The 22,785-nt window shown below is 36.3% G+C and overlaps 2 protein-coding genes across 2 annotated transcripts; both read right to left on the bottom strand.

Annotated features, from left to right (window-relative positions):
* Window positions 1-957: 957 nt before the first annotated feature.
* LOC147076948 (uncharacterized) lies at window positions 958-11,194 on the bottom strand. Its single transcript, XM_085941399.1, has 4 exons — window positions 10,933-11,194; window positions 7,561-7,659; window positions 4,968-5,120; window positions 958-3,225 (listed from the first exon to the last, which is right to left on the bottom strand). The coding sequence occupies exons 1-4, from the start codon at window positions 11,074-11,076 to the stop codon at window positions 1,084-1,086; spliced, it is 2,538 nt and encodes an 845-aa protein (XP_085797525.1). The 5' UTR covers window positions 11,077-11,194; the 3' UTR covers window positions 958-1,083.
* Window positions 11,195-16,429: 5,235 nt separating this feature from the next.
* LOC147076947 (uncharacterized) lies at window positions 16,430-18,722 on the bottom strand. Its single transcript, XM_085941519.1, has 2 exons — window positions 18,554-18,722; window positions 16,430-17,403 (listed from the first exon to the last, which is right to left on the bottom strand). Exons 1-2 carry the CDS (start codon window positions 18,704-18,706, stop codon window positions 16,459-16,461), a joined length of 1,098 nt encoding a protein of 365 aa, XP_085797645.1. The 5' UTR covers window positions 18,707-18,722; the 3' UTR covers window positions 16,430-16,458.
* Between the last annotated feature and the right edge of the window lie 4,063 nt (window positions 18,723-22,785).

The raw sequence follows: 22,785 nt of genomic DNA, 5'->3' as shown, positions 1-22,785 counted from the left end.
CGACCTAAATTTTATATTGTTAACATAGAATTCCTTTCCGAAAAAGGTCAAATTTCCAAAATATCAAATATAAATGTTAAAGCGATTAGAAATTATTTTTTAACTATATTGAATTTCGTATCCCAGTCAATGTTTATAATAGTGGCAGGCACTCACGGGATGCATAGATTGATGCCCGTGGCAGCGGCACGATATTTACTAAGCCTGTGCAGCTGCTGGCGTATGTCGAAGATATCGACATCATTGCCATATCAGAATTGGCGCTAAAAAAGGCATTCACAGCACTAGAAGCCTCTGCCAAAAGAAGGATCTTACAAATAAACGAGGCAAAAACTAAATACATGCCTGTATATGTCACACCACGAGAAGGCGCACCAAAGTTAGATATTGGTGCATACAAGTTTGATACGGTCGACAGTTTCATATACCTTGGATCTCTTGTAACTCGACATAATGATATTACAGAAAAAATCAACAAGAGAATCATGTCTGCGAATAAATGCTACTTTGGCCTGTTAAGACATTTTAAGTCCCGCTTACTATCTCGCCGAACTAAAAGCACTCTTTACATGACACTTGTAAAGCTAGTGCTTGTCTACGCATCGGAAGCGAAATGAACGAGCCCTGAACATTTTTGAAAGCAAAATTCTCCGCTGTATATATGGACCGATCAGGGAAGGCACCAATTGGAGGAGAAGATATAATACTGATCTCTACGGGCTGTACGAAGATTGCAGCGCAGTTCAATCAATTAAGATTAGGAGACTGCGATGGCTAGGTCATGTGTATCGTATGAATGACAATGAACCGTCAAAGAGAGTGATGTCCAGCAATCCAATAAGACGTAGAAGAGGCAGGCCAAAGATTCGCTGGTCGGATGGAGCCGCCAGTGACTGCCGTATTCTGGGGGTACTGAATTGGAAAGCGACCACACTGGATAGGGATAGGGGATAGTCGCGCCCCTGATTATGATGGCAGGTATTCACTCTTTGCACACATGGTGATTATTAAGGGTATAACACCCACGGTATGCACAATATTATATTATATAAATAGCCTTAATAGTTATTTTTATAAAAAAATCTAAGATTGTTCATTAGTGTGTTTCATTTTATGTAAATTTAGGTTACAAAGTCGCGTACATTTGTATGAGCAGACGTCGCATTCAAATGGCTTTTCTCCGCTATGTGTCATTTTGTGCCTCTTCATACTACCCAGTCGCGCGGATTTATATGAGCACATATCGCAATTATAAATCTTATCACCGCTATGTGTTATTTTGTGTGAATCTAGAATATCAGACGTTTCACATGCATAAGAACAAACGTCGCATTTAAATATTTTCCCATCGCTATGGGTCACCTTATGTGCATTAAGCTGAGCAAGACGCGTACATTTGTAAGGGCAAATATCGCATTCAAATGGCTTTTCACCGGTGTGAATCATTTCATGTCTTTTGAAATCACAAAGCTTCGTGCAACTGTACGAGCAATTTTCGCAGTTATATGAGGTTTTAGCGGTGTGTGATTTTAAATTATGTGATTGTAAAAGTTCTAACGTTGCGCACGTATATGTGCAAATTTCACATTTGAATGCATGTTTACTGTGTGTCATTTTATGTAGTCGGAGGTGAGCAAGTCTTGTACATTTATAAGAGCATTCATCGCATCCAAAAGGTTTTTCACCAGTGTGCGTCATTGTATGTCTTTTGAGATCTCCGAGTCGGTTACATTTATACGGACACGTCAAACATAAGTATACATTCTCACCTGTGTGCCTTCTTCTATGTATTTTTAAAATTTCAGACGTCGTGCACGAGTACGAGCAATTATCACATTTAAACGGCTTTTCACCGGTATGTGTCATTTTATGTAACCTAAGATGACTTTGACGCTTACATCTATATGAGCATTCATCACAAGCAAACGGCTTTTCATCACTATGTCTCATTTGGTGTCGTTTGAGATCAGCGAGGCGCATGCATTCATACGGGCATACGTCACACTGAAACGGGTTTTCACCTGTGTGCGATTTTATAATATGAGATTTTAAATAATCAGTCGTCGTGCACGTGTACGCACATTCATCACATTTAAACGGTTTTTCACCAGTATGTATCATTTTATGTATTTTGAGATGTGAGAGCCGCGTAGATTTGTAGGGACATTCATCACATTGAAATGGCTTTTCTCCAGTGTGTGTCATTATATGTCTTTTAAAATCACCGGGCCGCGTGCATTTAAACGAGCAAAGTGTACATTCATACGTATTATCCCCAGTATGTTTTCTATTGTGTAATTTTAATATTTCAGCTGTTGTGCATGTATAAGTGCAAACGCTGCATTTAAATGGTTTCTCGCCAGTGTGAATCATTTTATGTACTTTAAGATAACTAAGCCGCGTACACTTATAAGGGCACCTATCACATTCAAATGGTTTCTCGCCAGTATGGGTCATTTTGTGTCTGTTGAGACTATTAAGCCGCGTGCATTTAAATGCGCACTGATCACATTCAAAAGGGTTTTCACCGGTGTGTGTCATTCTATGTTTCTTTAAATCCGCAACAGCTATATATGAGAAAGGACACATATCACATTTAAACGGTTTATCATCAGAATGCGTCATTTTATGCCTGTTCAAACTTTGAGACGTTACACATGAAAACGAACACTCTTCACATTTAAATGGTTTTTCGCCAGTATGTCTCATTTTATGCAATTCGAGACCCTGCGGTTGCCTGGATGAATACGGGCATATATCGCACTTAAATGGTTTTTCACCAGTGTGTATCATTTTGTGGACTTTTAGACGACTGAGCGACAAGCATTTAAAAGGACATACATCACAGGTGAACGGCGACTTTGTGATGTCTATCGTACGTTTTTTAAAATGGTATTTACGACGACCATTGGAGAAATTGTGACGAATACTGTGTTTTTTTAGAGCTGTTTGACATCTAAGGACTGAATAACAGACCCCACAAACAAAATTACGCGGGAAATATCTTACTCTTATCAAATTAATTCGAATTACCTTCTCACCACCAACTTCTAGGATTTCCTGCTTGACAAATTGTTCATTTATAGTTATTTCTACCTTTTTTATCCTTTTGTTAATATAATCTGGATCATTTTTAATATTTTCCGGTTTATATTCACTACCAATAACATCCAAAGAAATAAATTTTGTATCTGGAAGATCAGTGATACAACGTTGCTTGAAAACCTATAAAAAAGAGAAACATGATATTATATTGTATAGAATCTTGGTCGTTTGTTCCTACCAATTTTGATTTTTTCCCCGTATATTGAGATGACGTATGCATATTGTTTTAGATTTGGTTTTAATTTAGTTATTTTGGTTGAAATTGAATTTTGTCATGACTATTTAAATACAGTTATATTGAGATAAATAAATATTATTTTATTGATTTGATAATTATCTTAGGAATAGAGGGCGTCCGTTGGTTGTTCTCTCAAGGTGCCAAACTAACCTGTCATTAGAAATGCCAGTTGGGGGGGGCAATAACTATGTTTAACTCATTTAGTGCTAACACCGCGACTGGTGCGTTTGGAGTCGTAGACCATTAGATATAATTAACGTGTTATTTAAATGTGATAATTAAAAGGTTAGCAGTGATTGTGTTTCAATTAACTCGCTTCGGATATTGACATATTCCACTTACGTGAGTGAATTTAAGTAGACGTTGCTTTACAAGTTTTAAAGACAGGGTATATCAACCTAGTTGACTGTGAGGTGTGCTTCCATCTACTTTTATTTTTGTTATTTTATTTCTTTTCTTGTATTACCTATTAACTCACATGTATATGTATTTAATTTTAAAAGTTGTTACAACTTATTTTATGTCATGTCGTGAAGGCTTTGAATTTATAATTTGTTATGTTATTATATGAATGGTTCACAAGCATAGTGAACCAAGTCCATTTCGGTTATTTTCGGGTAAGTTAGGTTCAAACATAATATTTGACTATTTATAATTCTGTAATAAAAGCTATGATTGTCCTATCTGATTACAACGAAGTTCACAATTTTTACTTAAGCACTTTCAAAATTTTTAGCTGTATCACACTTCACCGCGAAATGTTGTATCGGAAATATTTGGTTGTATATTAAAGACCGTCGAACCTCTTTGGGTCGTATGGTACTGAGATAAAATTCATGTCTAAATAAAACACGATTCTTGCCATTTTACAGGAAGCCAGCGGCAATTTTTTTTTGAAAATAGCCGATATACTGGATTTATTTGTTAGGTAAGGTTTTCATTCTTAAATTCATGAATATTGTTAAAATCAGCTATTAAAATACTCCACGAACAATGCATAATTTTTTTCATCTCTTTCCGATAAGAAAGCTCACGGCAAACTGTGCTACGGTGAAATGTAATACGTACAATTTATATGTAAACATTTGGGAGATCGTTTAAGTCATGGAGGAGGTCAGGACTAGAGTAGGGAAAACTGGTCGATTTTGAAGACTAAGTATACTTACTACCAGTATAAAAAAATACTTATAATTATGTAGAGCTTTTGGCGTCAAGCGAACTTGTCACCATTTCTGTCCTTCACTATACCAACTTTAAAACAGGGGATAAAGAGAGAACAATGACGCCAATGATAGTTGAGTGTATCACGGCTCGACATACGTGTATTATGCTATCTCGCTCGCGCGTATTTAATGTCAATCGTATCTAACGCCAGCTAGCGATGATCTCATCGTATGCGTTCGAACAAGTTTTTTGAACAAGTTTATTGGACCACACGAACTGAGTATAGGTAGTTTCAAACTGGTGACAGCATTTCCAACCTACATCTAGTCAGGACCCGCTCTGGGTCATTGGGCTACTTATGTCGATGATGAAATAATGAGAATTGTAACTAAATACACATATTAAATAATAAAAAATATAGGGATTCTTATTGTAGAGTTATAAAAAACAGCAATTATACCTGACGTATTGGCTTGCTCTCCGAATAGGAACATCCTGCCACAGCGACATCATATTGAAATTGGGGCGTTGTATTTTTATTTAGACCTTCATTAGTATTTTCCAGCTGGCAGATAGGTTCAGACTTAACATTGGCGGGGTCTATAATAAAATTCTAGAAAACAATAACAAAGTTAAAATGTTTATCTGGACATTTTAGATATTTTTTAAAGCAAGTTATGCCGGGCAGTGATTTACAATCATCGTTTTACTATAAATTATTACATATTATACAATAAAACAACGACCCATTTGATATACATCATCTCTGTAGAGGTTTAGGGCTTGCGCAGACAGAGAGCGGTCGGAGTTCTGCGTTCAACCGACCGTTGACCGCTAACGTTCAGGGACAGCAGACAGGTGGCGGTCAACAATAAGCGTTCCATTTGTTTACAAACGTTGTACTGACACAAGCGCTGCATAATGCGAGACCGCTATATTCCGACTGCGAGTGGAAGTGAGAAAGCACCGCTGTTGCGTACTCACTCCCCCGTGTGGTTACGCTCTATGTTGTGTGACTGCTCAAATTCCTATGACGGGACTGGACGGGAGGTACGGCGTTCTTTGTAATTCCGGGCATAGAACTCCAGAACTCTAGCGTTCCAATTGACCGGCGCGGTCTGACCGCCGGCTGTGTACCCATACAGTATGAAGTCCATACAGTACAAAGAACGCCGAACTCCGAACGCGGAACGCAGACCGCCTGACCGCGCTCTGTCTGCGCAAGCCCTTACTCAACCCTAAAACTGACGCATTATTGTCTATGTTCATTGATATAGCATAGATAATAATACGAACAGGAAATGACAGGCAATAAATTAAAGGCTCTTCAACGGTTCAGTCAAACTATGCGCGTTAAACTTAAAATCAAATTACAAGTTACAATGTAAACATATCAAGTCAACATAAAAACTAATATAATAGTCTTGTGTGAGTGCCGTGTGTATCCGAACTTATTATCTACAATACAAAAGCAAGAAATTAAACCACTGTGTATCATTCCTCACTACCCAAAGTACCATAATATCACACACACTCAACGCAACCTTCCAAAATAGATAATAATAACATCGGGGCTACATCTTCTTTGATAACCCCCGATATCTAATTACAGTAGCGATGGGTGGAGGTAGACTGTTAAGATCAGCCATAAATAATGCACATTAAACTTTGTTAGTCAAACGTATTTGTTTAAATCTAAGAATACAATTTACAAATGGTATTGGTTAGTTTTTTAAAATCAATTAAACCCTACCTCGACCAAACGATAATAGTTTTGGTATATTTTGGGCAATACGACAAAATTGTGCACACTTTTTCATTCGATTTAATGCACATATCCTAAACAAAACATTCATACTTATAAGTTTTCGATGGATTGATAACACATATTGTTAGTTCATTTTTTAAAATTCATATGATCCTTCCTAAACCATATTATAAAAGATAAAAAATATTATTCTATCGATAAAATATGCAAAGTTATGTATGATTTAATTGCATAATTTTAGATATTTTATAGATATAGTATTTTTTGACTGTTATCCATTATGGCTTGGTTTTCGCAGGGTTTAATTGAATTTTAAAAACTAACTAACACCATCTATAAATTGTAGTCTTATTTCAATGAAAACAAATAATTATGACTGACAAATTTAAGTGTCTATTTTTGTCCTAACACCACCCTTCGCCACTGCCTCATAATTATGTCTGACAACACATATGACTAATAATATTGATCAAACTCTTTATTTCTTTTATCTTGGGTCGCGAACCAAAATAATTACCCTAAATTGGGTCGCAGATCAAAAAGGTTAAGAAACGCTGCACTAGAGCGATACAGTGAAGAAACTTCCAGGGTGGAGCCTTCACTGTGACCTAAGGGGTGGAACACCGCCACCTTTAGATTAATAAAGCCTGAGCTTTTTGCGCAAGCAACGACTGGTCCACTGCCATACTATTTATTGATAACGTTTTTGCAAGCAGAGTTTGGTATTCTATAATGACTGAAGAGTATAATAATAAGCTATTAGTTATTGTCGTTTAGAATCGACTGTCACATTGATAAACGTCCTAGTGTATTATGATATTATTATACACAGAAGAAGTTTACTTACGTTGATCGTCACTTCAAATTATTAATAACACATAACCACTAAATCAGATGAACTCCAAGGTCTCCAAGATACGTTAAAATAATCTGAAACTAAGAATACTCCGACAAGTGAACACGACAGACGCGTCAGAATGAGCACTCTATAGACAATGACAGGTCATCCATAGACAACGGGAGGGGCGAAAAGTAAGACCAGTCGTGTAATGGATCGGCTTCCTTCTTCAGTGAGCAATGGGTGGAAACATGAAACGTGTTGTTTGTCGTGAATACCACGAGATAAAAACATTTAAGAAACTAACGTAATATTGACCTCAACTTAGTCTATAAAAATTGTGGCGGGACCACACCCACATCTTTATATAATCAATATATTCATATATGGATGAGAAAGACATATTTTATTTATACAATTTATACAGTTTAATTTTAAATTACATACCTTCGAATCATTGTAAAATAGTGGGGTTTGGCCGGTCTCATTATTGGTTGGTCCACACGGAAGTTGGACTTCAGATTTTATTTCAGTTTTTATGTCAACCTAGAAAATATAAAACATAACATAATATTATAATATTGTCACTTTAAGACTTCAGTGAAGGATAATAATTTTCAGCAATAGGTGGGACGTAATTCAGCATGCGTTGCCAGTCGGAGAGCAATAGTAGACCTGTTTGCACGTCAATTTGTTTTGTGATGGCGTCGGAGGTATTAATTCTTAAATAGTGTAAAGATGACTAAAAAATGTTACGTATTTACTATAAAAACAAAACATGTCAATGAATATATTATTATTATTACTTAAATAACAATAAATATAACATTAAATGGACTCATGTTGAATTTTTATGACAAATTATGTTTTGTTCGTCACGCGTCGTTTGCACAATCTGGGCGTCGCGTAGTCACGATCGTTTTAGACCGTGCCTCAGCTGAAGTATAGCCTTAATACTAATGCAAGAAGGCTCGTAAATCGATGTATGATGCTTGGGATAATTAATTATTGATATATGAATGACGTTGGATTGGTTTTTATAAATTAAAAAATTCGGGAAAAGAAAAAAAACAGGCATGGCGCGATCTAGGAGTCGGTTTTATGGTTGTCAGACCCGGAATCTTTTTTTACACGCTCTTTTCCGTGCGACAGATTAATTTATGAAAGTGTAAACCATACTATTATATTTATTGTTATTGTTTGGAGGCTAGTGGTTAATGCTCAACCACCCTTTTAGCTCCTCGTCTGAATTCAACTTTAATGTAAATAATTACAAGATCAAAAGAACTTTTTATATACAACGTTTTTAAATCGACCGCTCTGGAGTCAATATGGTTATCTCCATGCGCCACTTGATATTTGAAAAAAAAACAAATGCGTTTGTTTGCATTTGAAAGAGGAGATACATCGTCATACGGCAGATCGCTACATACTAACCTAATTTTGAATAATTCAGAATACTATAATAAATTAATATATGATTTTTCCATCTTTCTCTTGTATTCCGGTCATGGCCCCCACATCCTGAAGCGGGTCCCCAGGCTAGGATTTTTGGCGGGCCTCCCTACCTATCGCTAAAGATAAATGCAGTGTTTTTTTTTGTATATTCTAATACATCCATTTGAATTATGGAGTTGTCGAGTATCGATACACGATTGAAAATTAAATCGTACAACCACATAATTTTAAATAATAGCAACATTTATGAGCAATAGCGCCTTTTTTTTACTATTAGAAAGAATTTGTGGTGTGTTTATATCACTTATCTGGTCGACTCGCCACGCCGGGCCCTTCCTGAGCCCGGGCCCCCAGGCTAGAGCCCTGCCAGCCCCCCCTTTGTGGGGCTATGATTCCGGTGGTTTTATTATCTACATACTATTTAAATATTTTATTCAGATGTGAATTTAATCTCAATGCTATACGGTTACCTGTTTCCAATACAATAGCTCGCAGTGAACTGCATACGTAAAATTTCCAGATACGTATTTCTCCACACTCGATAATTAAAATATAGGAACTCATAAGGTAAATATATTATTTCAAATATTGCTGCCTTACCGGGTGTTGAACCAGCAACCCTTGACATGACAAGTCAATGACTAATGAATTAATCAGTGAAAAAACAATAATGATTATTATTAAATTGGTCTTATAATATTAAAAATAAAAAAATAATTGTCAATAACTGTAGGTATGTATGTAACGTCGCATCAATATTATAGATCTAGTAAGCATGATAAATAAATTTCCCAGTCGAGGGGGGAGGGGGGTTTTCGGGTCCAGACCCCCCCCCAGCAACGGAAAAATATAAATTTATCAAGTACCCACCTATATGGAATATTATTTTATCGTCAATTCATCTCATGACCGAGGGTGTTGACCCGGTAATCTGTCAAACTGTCCATTGGAAGACTAGTTGCACTCATAAACTGGTGCAACTATCGGAGGCATCCAATGTTTGCTTTAATATTGTCTAATAGACAAGACAGCGCGGTCGACGCAAACGGACACTTCTTTTCTTCTTTCGACCATGTCCGGTCCTAATTGGATCATATGGACCTCTACAGAGTAGAGGTTTGTATTAACAGATTTTTTGTTTTTTTATGAGAAATGGATGTCAGCCACTTGCTCAACCTATTAGGTCCATACACAAATTGAAAAACAATATGTGTACTTGCCAGCCCCAGGATTCGAACCTGGGACCCACGGCGTTATAGTCTACCACTTAAGCCGGGCGGCCACCGTGGGTGTCATGAGTGGGATGAAACGGATACTAGTGAAGCTAATAATTTATTATGACAGTTAAGACACGTGTATTCGATAACTAGTTGTGGATGCGACAGTTCACCATTACTCGTGGGTGAACACCCCTAGTGATACCTACAGGTTAATTATTTGCCTGGGACGGATTGTCTGGGTATAGGGAATGTACCTGAAAAATGTCTAATTCCTCGGCTGAAGTGACGAGAATCATAAGTAATAAGTGAGGTAAATGTGGAAGTCAATCAAATGTCAGTCACCCGTCACATTGGAAATATATAAAAAATATGGTACAAGTCGGTATGGGAAGCCAGCGGCAAACACAATTTGTAAATAACCGATATACTGGATTACTTGTTAGGTTGGGTTAGTTTAGGTTAGGGTAAGTTAGGTTAGGTTAGGTTTTCATTCTTGAATTCATGAATTTTGCCAAAATTCGGCATGAAAATTAGCGAGGTACCCGCCTGGCTACCCATGACCGACTTATATCAAAATTATTTGTTATAATTATAAATATTTTTTCAAAATACATAGACCCCGCCCGCAAACCATTTTTCGCTGTACCTACACGCCTGATAAAGAAATAAATCTTAATAAAAGTAAATTAATTTATAAGCATGGCTTGTCGTCTAAACAAAACAATGTCTAACTCGGCCGAATGACATGACGTATATAATAGGAAGAGAATATTATATACAACGATAAATTCTATCACACTGTAAGCATATAATACAATATTATATATTAACACATTATACATCATATGAACGCGTACAATTTCCATCATTTAAGCCGCGTTGACACGGTCCAAGTACGATCTAAGTACACTTGGACCGAGTGCCATCCAATTGCACTCATATGAGACATCTTCATACTAATTATTCCTATCCAAGCTACTTGGACCGCGTCCTACTCATCCAAGTTAACTTGGATAGGAGTAAATAGTATGAAGTTGTCACTTGGATGGCACTAGATTCAAGTGTCCCTACTTGGATCGTGTCAACGCGGCTTTATATAAGATGAATTATTAACAAGTGAAGAAACATATTGAAAACTAACCTCAAAACCAAAACGAGAAACGTCATCTTGACAACCGTCGGGGCTTTTCGGGTTCTGAATAATTGGTGCTTCAAACCAATATTCATTGGACATCCCATCTTTCTGGTCATATTCGCCATCATCTGGTTCCTGTTTTATATCCATTTTTCGAGTTACATAATCAAAAACGCACAAAATACAACCGCACACAAAGCATACGCGTAAATAATTATTATTTGGCCATAGACTAGTTTAAAGAAAAGGTCATGTATGATTTTATAAATTTCCGTATACTCTGTCAATTGGTTATGCAAAGATACTACCTACCTAATATTATATTATTGATATAAATTATGACGACAAATAATTACCTACCTATTTTTTATAAAATTAATGTTTTTATCATTATTTTAACTACTTTATACTAAATTATGTAATGTGTATATAATTTGAATTTAGTTCAAATTAATTTAGCAATACAGAATGAAATTTTACAGTTTAACAATAATCATCCCAGAAATTCCTGTTTGTAAATAAAAAAAATAATGATTAGTAAATAATTTTTTTATTATTAATTAATGATTGATAATGATGATGAAACCTACCTACCTATTCCCAGAAATGGTTTTACATTTTTATGGCCCATTTCACCAAATACCTACCACATTTAAATAACATGCTAATTATATCTAATGTCCAACTGGTGGGCAACGCACCAGTTGCGTTGGACGCAGCGAATGGGATAATAATTATCCTATTCATTATCCCATTCGCTGCGTTTCTTTCAGAACTATTAAATTAGGTTTTACTATTCTTTTGATTTCTGGATTTGAAAAGAAGAGAACCACAATATCGTATGACATTACAATGTACCTACTTTTTTTATTTGTTTCCTTATGTACCTAATTATTAAGGTATCGCGAAAGACAATACAACACTGATACGCCGTTTACTGCTGACAGTTCGAGTAGGTATATTATCGCGGCCATAACAAGAAAATGCATAGGTATTGTATAAACACGTATTGTCATGCAAGTTGCAGATTGCATGCATGAATCAAAAATGTTGGAAGCTTCAGAATTTTCTTGTACTATGCATTTCGTGCATTCTTCTGAATGCGAGAGAATAGTATTAAGCCGAAAACAGTTTGGCAATCCAAGGAGAACATTGCTAGGTAGACTACCTATAAATGCAAAAACAGTTAATTCTACAACCCGTCTTACTCGTGAAGAAAAGGATAACAATATTATCAAAGTCTTAAATGATTACGGCAGCCATACATTAATATACTTTACGGCAGCTATCCACTGACTGCTAGACTTAAGAGCACACTTCAGTGAAACGGAAAATAATTTTCACCAATACGTGAGACGTAATTTCGCACGCGTTGCCAATCAGAGAGCGACAGTCGACCAGTGAGCACGTCAATTTGTTTTGTGATGGCGTCGGAGATATTAATTCTTAAATCGTGTGAAGATGACTAAAAAACGTTACGTATTTACTCGAAAAACAAAACATGTCAATGAATATATTGGTTATTATTATTACTTAAATAACAATAAACATAACATGATGGACGCATGATGATTTTTTACGAAAAATTATGTTTTGTTCGTCACGCTTCGTTTGCACGATCTACGCGTCTCGTAGTCACGATCGTTTTAGACCATGCCTCAGCTGAAGTACCTATTGCCTTAACACTTGTGGTGCACCAATATCTGTTATCCAATGGGCGACAATTTTTATTTGATGGCTATCCTCCCCAGGAAAAACATAATTATTAATGGGAACTAAAATACCTAACGGGTGTGGAGTAACAAGCCTCCGATCTCGATTGTAGAAGGGCATGGGAGAAACTTAAACACGTCTAGAATACGTCATTCTAAACTTGTCCTTCGTCCTAATAACTGCTCTCGGTTTACGCACTGACGCTCATTCAATATTATATTATTTATAATGTGTGCTTCATTTTCGTAGGACACCCACATAATAAAAATCCTGTGTATTTATAGCCTATTAGAATTATATTTATTAATCTGTTCTGTGGCTTATTCTCTTGTTTCAAATGTATCCAAGTTAATTAACAACACGAACCACTCAGAATATTATAAAAAGATCACGTGCCGTAAAGAATTGCAGGGAATTTGAAATGTATTTAAAAAAACAACTTGAAAGAGACATTAAAGGATGTACCACCAGAAAATATATTGAACTAAACTATGTGAAACTGATTTGGTGCTTCCAAGTTCCTTCTTTTTTTGGCCGCACTATTAATTATTATCCTGAACGCGTAGGGTAGTTATTTACACTAAATTATTTGACTAAAAATTATCAATTTCTGTGGTCTCCCGTATCTTCAGGTGGTGGTTGCTTGCCACCATATTATGTAGTTTATAAGGCAGAACATATTTTATATTCATCAGTGGTGAATAAAATTGACCCAGTGGAGCAAGATATAGTAGGGTCAAATCAGCCTGGATTGATTATATTTTTTATCATTCGCCCAAGGATGTTATAATATTATTTACAGCTGATACGTTTTTTATTGTTTATATTTTATTATTAAGCAATGGATAATAATATGTATCGGATGTACCTAAATAAATAATATACAATAGGTACCTACCTACTGAAATTCTATAAAATGAGGACACCTCGTGGCAACACACTTCACGTTTCAGGAGGAGTTCGGGGAGGGTCCACGAATTAAACTTAAGCAATAAAATTTTTAAATTAAGCAATTTCCTCTTTAATGTTCATGTATATTTTCATATATTCACTCTTGACAAGGGAATCTAATAGGTACTAATAATTATAACTAAATCCACTTAACAACGCCGTATGTTTCATCGCCACGACACTCGTGGGCTTTCTGTTCGACGTCACAAAGGCCACACCCTTAGATTATAGAAAAATCGGCATCCTTGAACATTTTGGACTCATGGGCTACTCTGCCAGCCGGCCGCATCAGAACCCTGGCCGCAGCCCCTTGACTGTGGTGGCCTTGGTTACTGACCCTATCTCTCTACCTGCACCCTTACTACGATCCGCATCTTGTCCATCGGCCAAAAGCGTCCCTTAGCCGCCTCTCGGCCGAAATCGTTTTATTATTTTCAAATTTATTTTGGCGATGTAGACGTTGTGTGTGCACAGTTTTGATGAATTCCATACAGTACAAATAACGCAGAACGCCTGACCGCTCTGTCTGCTCAAGGCCTCAATGCGACATTTCGAAAAAACTCGTAAGGAAGCACCAAATAGATTAGTTATTTATCGCAGTAATCAAATTTCGGAGTGTTTGTATATGAAGAATGTACTTGGAAGGGAACATATTGTGTCCACGTTTAAAGGGATGATAAGGTATCTACTATCTAGTACCTAGTAGGCAGGGAAATGTGGAAGGTGCCTGCCCTCCCGTCGCCTTAGAAATCAATAAATTATTGTAGATATTTTTTTTGAATTGCGCCCCCCCAAACCAGTTAGAATTCTATTTTTTTTATTAATTATTCAAAAAATCCAGACAATGTGATAAGTTTAGTTTAAGAGAGAAACTGATGAAATCTATCCATTACGTTTGACCCAGATCATAGACATATTATTATTGAAATGATGTTAGCAATTTTATTAATGATGAACTAAACCACGAAAGTCAGTTGGTGTATATATTGTGATTATTTATTATAAATATAATAATTACAAAGTCAGGAAACTATTCTCCCAACGTATGAGAATATGCTTCAGGAGGTACAGGTTTATACAATTTATTACAAAAATCACACGTCGTGATAATAATAAAACCAAAAGTCTTGTCACAAATTCAGCAGGTAGCGGCCGGTTTAACATTGTCAAAATGCACTGCACTCCTTGCATTATTTTAATCGTCACTTAATAATTATTATCATTGTTGAATATTATTTATTAACATTGGAAATTAAATATTGTTATAGGTAACGATGAAAAGATTCACAGATATGAATCAAATATAACATTATCAAGAAACAGTTTGGAGGGGCAATGTATAGCCTTAATCCATGCCAGTGTGAAATGATTCCAGGAAAAGTGTACAGGATGCAGGTTTTACCAAAATGCTCAGCAGTAATTTCTCTGCCCTCACATAAAAAAGAGATTTAATTTCCATTCAATCATCTTCATCTTCTTCTTCCACGGCGCTACGTCCCGGGGTGGGATTTGGCCTCCTCCACAACCGCTCTCCACTCACTCCGGTCTCTCGCCAGACTTCTCCAGTTACCGGGTCTTCCTATATGAAGCCAGTCCACTTCTACGGCGTCAACCCATCTCCTTCTTGGACGGCTTCTGGGTCTCTTCCGTTGGGGTAGCCACTTCGTCATGATCCTTGGCACTCTAACTTCAGGTTTCATTCAATCATACTATACATATTATGCTTACTAGAAGTATCGTCACAGTATGCAGTTAAGGCCTATTATTTATATTTGTATGAAAGTTGGTCTACTGAGATCTCTAGTATAAAGTCTTGAGTAATTCCTCATAATGGTTTGTTTAATGCCATTTACAGGGTCAGACTTATTCAAGACTATCGATCCAATAAACAGTTGATTTTTTCCAGCGATGAGCAAACCCATGGTAATACCTAGTAAAGATATGGAGATCAGATTTATAACAATAATCGTCCAGTACTTAATAGTCAAGCACCTGCATTGGCCGAGTTGGTAGAACAGCAGTCTATGAAGGCATCAGTCGCAGGTTTTTTCCCATGCGTTTGGCGTTTGACTCAACTATTTCTTGTTGTGTCGTATACTATGATATTTTTAAGCAACGCAAAACTCTCGCTATATGCTGACATAGCCTTTAGCGAAAGGTGCAAGACTAATCAATGCGCTCCCCAAAGACGTAGATATTTTCGGTGACTTGCTATGTATTTTGTATTCATAATTTTATTTTTATACATTCTCTTGTTCTCTCTTATGAGGGTAATATTTATTATAGATAATGTAAATCTCTTGTGCATGTCTTGAATTTAGATTTGTTATGTCCACAACTTTTCGTTTTCTTAAATAAATAACATCTCCATCAATGAAGCCATTTCGCTCGAAAAAATCTTTCTGGATTGGAGGAGAGGAGTAGCTTCAGGCTGTGAGCGAGGAGTATGCTGGTTAGCATCAGGCATTAAGAACTCAAGTCTAATTATGGATTCGCTGAACAAGTTTCCTGGATTTAGGTTTCCATTCAAATATAGTGTGTCTGAACCGAATTCGATTCAACGCGTGTGCCTTCACCAGTTTCGAGTTTCAGTCATACACTATGCCAAACCGGAAGCTATTGCGTGGATTGATGCCTTGCCGGTTCTACTGTGACTTGTTATATGGCTTGTTATGTGATATTGTGTTCGAATGTCTTTTTTTAGATATATTCTCTATAAAGTAAGTACTTCTCTTTCAGTTGAGGAGCGGCCGTCAACAATGAAAAGATATAGAGAGAATGCATCCTTGTTAGATAAAAAAATGTGTATTTTTAATTTATAACCTATAATAGGTATGCTTATATGTATTTAACACGTTTAATGAATTATTATTTATCGAGCCTCTCTTCATTTGGCGGTTCATAGGTAATACTTAAAACGTTTTCACAACCGTGAATTTTCCTATGTCGTTTCAACGTAAAAGATTCCTTACATCTGTAGTCACATATATCACACTCGAACGGTCTTACGTCGCTATGAACCATTTTGTGTTTTCGTAAATTCCCGGCTTCTCTACATTTATAGTCGCATACATCACACACATACGGTTTCTCATCGCTGTGTACCGCTTTATGCCTTTTTAACGCACTAGCCAATGTACATTTATAGTCACACATGTCACATTTAAACGGTTTGTCGTCACTATGAACGGTTTTATGCCGTTTGAGATTACTGGATGTCGTAGATTTAAAGTCGCATTCGGAGCATTGAAACGATTTTTCATCGTTGTGTATCTTTTCATGTCGCTTTAAATTACTGGTCATATTAGTTTTGTAATCACAGTAGCTACACTCTAATGGTTTTGTATCGGTGTGGACCCTTTTGTGTTGTTTTAAATTGCCGGATTCTGTACACGCAAAATCGCATTCATTGCATTTATACGGTTTTCCACTATGTATTGTTTTATGTCTCCATAATGAACGGGCGTATACTGTTTTGTAACTGCATTGTGTGCAACTAAATAGGGATTTGCTACACGTTTTGTTATCGTCAGATGAAGAGACACTGTCAACGATGTTGTGTTCTTGCAAAGAGTCTGTGGCCAAGAAAGCATTCTCTTGTGTCTTCACACTAATAGAACCTTCATTGTCGTTCAGCGTTGATCTAAAACCAGTCTTTACAGGAATACTATCACATATTAAATTACTGTGCTGGACAGTGTATTCAAATGTATCCATATTTTTATTTGTTTTTAATATGTCCTCTTGATTAAAATGCATTTTTTGCTTGTCATTCAGGTGTGTAGCCATTTTGATAGAAATTGCAGATGATACCTGAAAAAATACAAGTATAATTTCATTTCTTTAATTTCATATACAACTGTGTCAGAATATTGACTGGCGATATTAAATAACTGAACACAATTACAAATTCCTTAATATCCATTTCCCGTAGTGTCCAATTATCGCAAACTAAGTAAATAGTTGACTGCAATTATAATTTCTGTAATATCCGTTTTTCCACACTTCCAGCCATCTTCAATGAGCGTAAACTCGATATAAAATAGCTGACTCAATTATAATAGTTATTTCCTAAATATTTTTTTGATTGTGAGTACGTCGATAATAGACATTAAGGAGTTTGTAGTTGCGGTCAGTTATTTAATATCGCCGAGCAATATGCTGACACGGCTTCAGTTGTATTTATTTTACCCAACGATGGCCACGCGGCTTAAGCGTCAGCCTATGGCGTCGTGGGTTCCAGGTCATAATCCTGGGTCAGGCAAGTACACATATTGTTTTTCAATTGTGTATGACTCAGAGTATGGACTTAATAGGTTGAGCATGTGGCCGACATCCATTTCTCGCAAAAACAACATCTGTTAATACAAAACCCCCATGTGGTGGCCCATATGATCTTATTAGGATCGGACATGGTCGAAAAATATTTTTTTGATTCGTTGGACGCAGACGACACAGTTGCCGTGTCCCCGTTAAACGGCCATTAGATGCTATTAGCATGTTATTTAAATGAACAAATTCATGGCAACATTAAAATTAAATTATATTAGATTAATACTATCGAGCTAAGGTTAGGCAAATACACACTGTCAGTGTCAGGGTCGAAAAAACGACTCAAATGGAATAGTACAAAACTTAATCCATTAGAATTGAAATTATATTAAATACCAGATGAACTTTGGTGGTTGGAAAATTAGAGCAACTGACGATAGGATATTCATGTTTTAATGCAAGTTTTTCATCTCCTTCAAACTCGGAATCGAGACTTTCTGGTTGGAATTTTATTTTGGAGGTATCAAATTTAATACAGTACCATTCTGAAAAAAAAAATGTCGAAAATGTTTTAAATGAATGAGTTTGGCTAAAGTTAGTCACTTAAATCTATGAAAATATCTAGGTACACATATTGTGTATTACATAAGTTTGTATTACGTTTTTAGGTTTGACTATTTTGAAAACTAACCTCAAATTTAACACTGGAATCTTCAGAATTCTCTTGCTTTATATAAGAATGGCCATTCTGGCTGTCTGGATGCGTAATTGGCACATCAAACCAAGCTGGACTTGACGACCTCCTTTCTTCGTCAGCTTCGTCAGGTTCGCGTTTAATGTCCATTTTAATAACTAAAATTTGACATTTTTTGACGTTAATATCAATATGACATAACTACATAATTATTTACCTTCAGTACATGACAACCATAGATAACACAGCGGTAAGAGAGTAAACGCCCATCAGTGTTAACACCTCCATGACACGGTTTATAAGTAGGTACCTACATACATTTTTGAAGTTATACTTCTTTAGGCGCGTTTGGAAAATCAGATCAGAGTGTATTTTAGGCGTGTGACATGTAACACATAATTTATTTTTTCACACAAAAATAAACGCAATCGATTGATTTCGAACCACCGATTGTTCGGTTATCAGCCGAACGCACTACCTTTACGCTACAGTATGATACTGCAATCGTGGCGATTATACAGTATAATAAATTGTGGTTAAGAATTATTGTTCCGTCGCCTAGGCAGCGAATTAATCATTGTCGGCCATTTGCAATTCCTTACGTAAACAAACTATTAAACGGCATGGTTGCAGTTGTTACTTTAAAAATAAAAACAACGATAAATAATTTAGTAATATAAGTTAAAGTGTATAGGAATAAACCAACGGCGTTCCTATAAGCGGTCCTTTTTCTTGAGTGTGTAATTTATTTTACGAATGAATAGGTAGTTAAGTGTTGTCTATTGACTCAATGGTTCCTTTGGCTAAAACTATTATAATACATAGGTAATTAAATTGTAGTTTGTATTATGCATGATCAAGTGGCAAAAATAAAAATTGAAATGAATGCAAAACTCAATAATGTTTTGTTCCGCCCACAAATTATTATACAACGTGGGACGTTTGATACATACTTGTGTTCATTGTAGGTTCCTAACGGGTCCGGAAACTTGCACGTATGCAGTTCGCCGTATCACACTTCACTGTGAAATGTTCTATCGGAAATAATATGGCCGTAGACCGTGCAACCTCTTTGGGTCGTATTATAGTACTGACATAAAATTCATGTCTAAATAAAGCACGGTTCTTGTCGGTTTACACTTTACAGGAAGCCAACAGCAAACAAAATTTGAAAAAAAATAGCCGATATACCTATTGTTAGGTTAGATAAGTTTTTCATTCATGAATATTCAAGAATTTTATTAAAATCAGCTATGAAAATTGAATATTGGTAATGGTGGTAAACACCCACGGTGGCCGCACGGCTTAAGCGTTGGACCATAACGCCGTGGGTCCCTGGTACGAATCCTGGGTCTGGCAAGTACACATGAGTCGTATATTATCAAAAGTATTGCGTTATTCATCATTTCGAGAAAATGACGAAAAGCGTTTTGTTGGGTTTTTTAGTGTTATAATAGCATGAAATATGCTTCTACATTTAAAAATTAGAAATTCAATTATTCAAATTCAACAGTTCTACTTTAATTTGTTTCCAAAGTATTGAACAGTTCTAATTCTGATACCAAGTCCTATTTTCCATCACATTTTTTTACCACACAGATATGATTTTGATTAGAATATTATATTGCTAATCGTATATTATGGTCAGAAGAATAATTTGGCATGCTTTTAGTTAATTTTCGATATATTTGCGACAGTTCTACTTTTGATACTATACGACTCACATATTGTTTTTCAATTTGTGTCTGTCAGGGTATGGACCTAATAGGTTGAGCAAGTGGCTGGACATCAATAATTTCTCGTAAAAAACAAAACGTGTTAATACAAACCTCTACTCTGTGGAGGCCCATATGATCCTATTAGGATCGGACATGGTCGAAAGAAAAGAAGAATGTTCATATTGAATCTAATAAAATTGGAGACCGTATACCTAGTACCTACCTAGGTATATGGACAACTCTTTCCGATGAGAAAGCTAACGACGAACTGTACCACGGTGAATTATTTAATGATTTACGTAGGTACAATTTACATGGAACCGCTAAAAATATAGGTAATAATATGTTTCCGGTGGCGATTTGAATAATATTTTTATGAATGTAGGTAGGTAGTGTCCTACTTTTGTAGTGCTTAGCGTGGATGTACCTAACTGTTTCCTTTGATACAGAGGTATGCGGTGTAACCAAGATGCTCCTGAAAGGTGAGAGGCCCATTGTTGGTGATTTTAACCTGCCCCCGCATCCTCACCTTGATGCTGAAAGGCAAGTGTCTTCGAGAAAGCGGACTATCTGTCTTATGACCCGGCAATGAAAGTGGGATGAAACGACCAAGGACATGCACACAATTTTATTTTGTTCATTCCTAACGTACAAAGGCATTGGAGATAACCAATTTGACTCCTGATCACTGCACTTCAGTCAATTTTTGACAGGACATGGTGGGTTAGCTGCCGAGCTCTTTGGGCTTGGACACCCCGTTTACACGTGCATGGATGTACTGTGCACAGTAAGAAAATGTATGGGGAAATATGTATTATCCTGCAGTTGGCAAGATTACGTGCATAAATCAAACAAAATTGAAAGATTCAAAATTGTGATGATTTATTGCGCGCAAGTAAGATTATTTTTGATCTAAAAATCCGGTAAAAAAACGAACTACTAACCTTTTTGAGCTCCGATAAAATGACAACCTCGCGTCTCACTTGAAGAATGAGATTGAAGAGACAGCCAGCACTTTTACTTGTGAACAGTTATTGTCATGACAGTTTAAAATAAGCACAATTGCCGACAGTAATTCCATGCATGTGTACAGGCGCTATTATTACCCGACTGACATGTCTATTCGACGGATATAAATAAGATGCAAACCACATCCTCTAGAAATGTCCGTGGATGTGCTGCGAAAGGGAAAATAACATGCTCAAATCGGTCCAACCAGCTGTTGAACCCATCGGGCCGTCCGACCTGGTCGCCACGAAGGCCAATTTTATTGCTTTTAAAATATGCGGCGTCTTACTGCGGACATCAAGATCTTTTCACATAGGTAAATTTTGTTGTCCGTTTTGATTAGCTTCGTTTTTTGTTATATATATATATTATTAAATTCCTTTTCTTTTGGTTAATAATTCTCCGTGCCTTTTTCTACCACGGCTCTTCATATTACAGTAAAATCATTAGAATCCGACAAAGCTCACTTGAGAGAGTGGCGACCTTAGTCTTGGGTATCAGCTCCTGAGACAATACCAGTGCGAAAAACTGTTAATGCTTCACAGTCAAACGTAGGGCCTCATGATACACTCGATTGAGACCGAGTGTAGTGCGAGGCGAGTTGTTTGGAGGGGTCTGTGTTTGTGTTTTTTCTTTTGATACATATTCTTTCGTGGATTTTATTTACCTATATTATGGTTCCGGGTCCCCTACTAATTTAGCCTTATAGTAAATCTGGCTTTGACATTGGGTTTCTTTTGATAAATCTGACGACGTCAAGCCCATCAATATAAACTTGGTACCTATATATATTTTGAAATAGGTACTGTATTAATTTTCTATAGTGTCATGTTACATTTTACGTAACATGGCTACATTTAAAACGCAGATATAAAAAAAAATGTTAATTTAATTAACAAAATTTGGCACAACCTTGTTTAAAGTTTGTGTCAACCTTGTTTCTTAAACAATGACAGGGGCCAATCAGGTTCCTTCGCGCGTTTTTGAAAGCGTCCCATCAACAATACTTATTTCCGCCCAGAATATCATCACTCCGGGAATAGTTTCAGTGGAAGGCGGATGTCACCGGTTAAAGTATAGAGACAGTTTCAACGCAAGATGACGCTCCTTCTTTCGGACGGAAAGTTAGAAAAAGGCGGCAGATTCCAGCCATTATAACATAAAGCTAAGTAATTACTACATCTTAAAAGATATTCTTATGTTCCATACCAAGTAAACGCTCCTCAAAGTTGTATTAAAAATTTGTTTCCGTATGTTTTTAAATTTCAATGGTTTGTGTAATTAAATAACACTTTTAACGATTAAGCTGTGTTCTTATTTTTTTTTACTGTTATATTTAATTTGTACACACATTTTTAAGGCGCCCAAAAATTATAATTTAATATTTCAACGAGTTTACAAATGACATTTTATTTGAGGTAGACAAATGATTTATAAAGCATTCTTTGCACAGGGTTAAGTTGGCAGAAAGCCGAATCTAATAAGCTCTGAGATTAATTGTAT

This window comes from Rhyacophila brunnea, unplaced genomic scaffold, assembly GCF_057557595.1.
Source record: "Rhyacophila brunnea isolate RB1 unplaced genomic scaffold, BYU_Rbru_1.0 scaffold_13, whole genome shotgun sequence".
NCBI lineage: Eukaryota > Metazoa > Arthropoda > Insecta > Trichoptera > Rhyacophilidae > Rhyacophila > Rhyacophila brunnea.
This window is presented reverse-complemented; position numbering and strand designations above follow the sequence as displayed.

Excerpts from the sequence above, each read along its gene's own strand:
- LOC147076947 (XM_085941519.1), bottom strand. The coding sequence starts at position 18,706 with ATGGACATTAAACGCGAACCTGACGAAGCTGACGAAGAAAGGAGGTCG. Across the intron at positions 17,404-18,553 it reads ATTCCAGTGTTAAATTTGAG|GTATCATCTGCAATTTCTAT; the intron begins GTTAGTTTTCAA and ends GTATTTTTTCAG.
- LOC147076948 (XM_085941399.1), bottom strand. The coding sequence starts at position 11,076 with ATGGATATAAAACAGGAACCAGATGATGGCGAATATGACCAGAAAGAT. Across the intron at positions 7,660-10,932 it reads TTTCTCGTTTTGGTTTTGAG|GTTGACATAAAAACTGAAAT; the intron begins GTTAGTTTTCAA and ends TATATTTTCTAG. Across the intron at positions 5,121-7,560 it reads TATTTTACAATGATTCGAAG|AATTTTATTATAGACCCCGC; the intron begins GTATGTAATTTA and ends ATTGTTTTCTAG.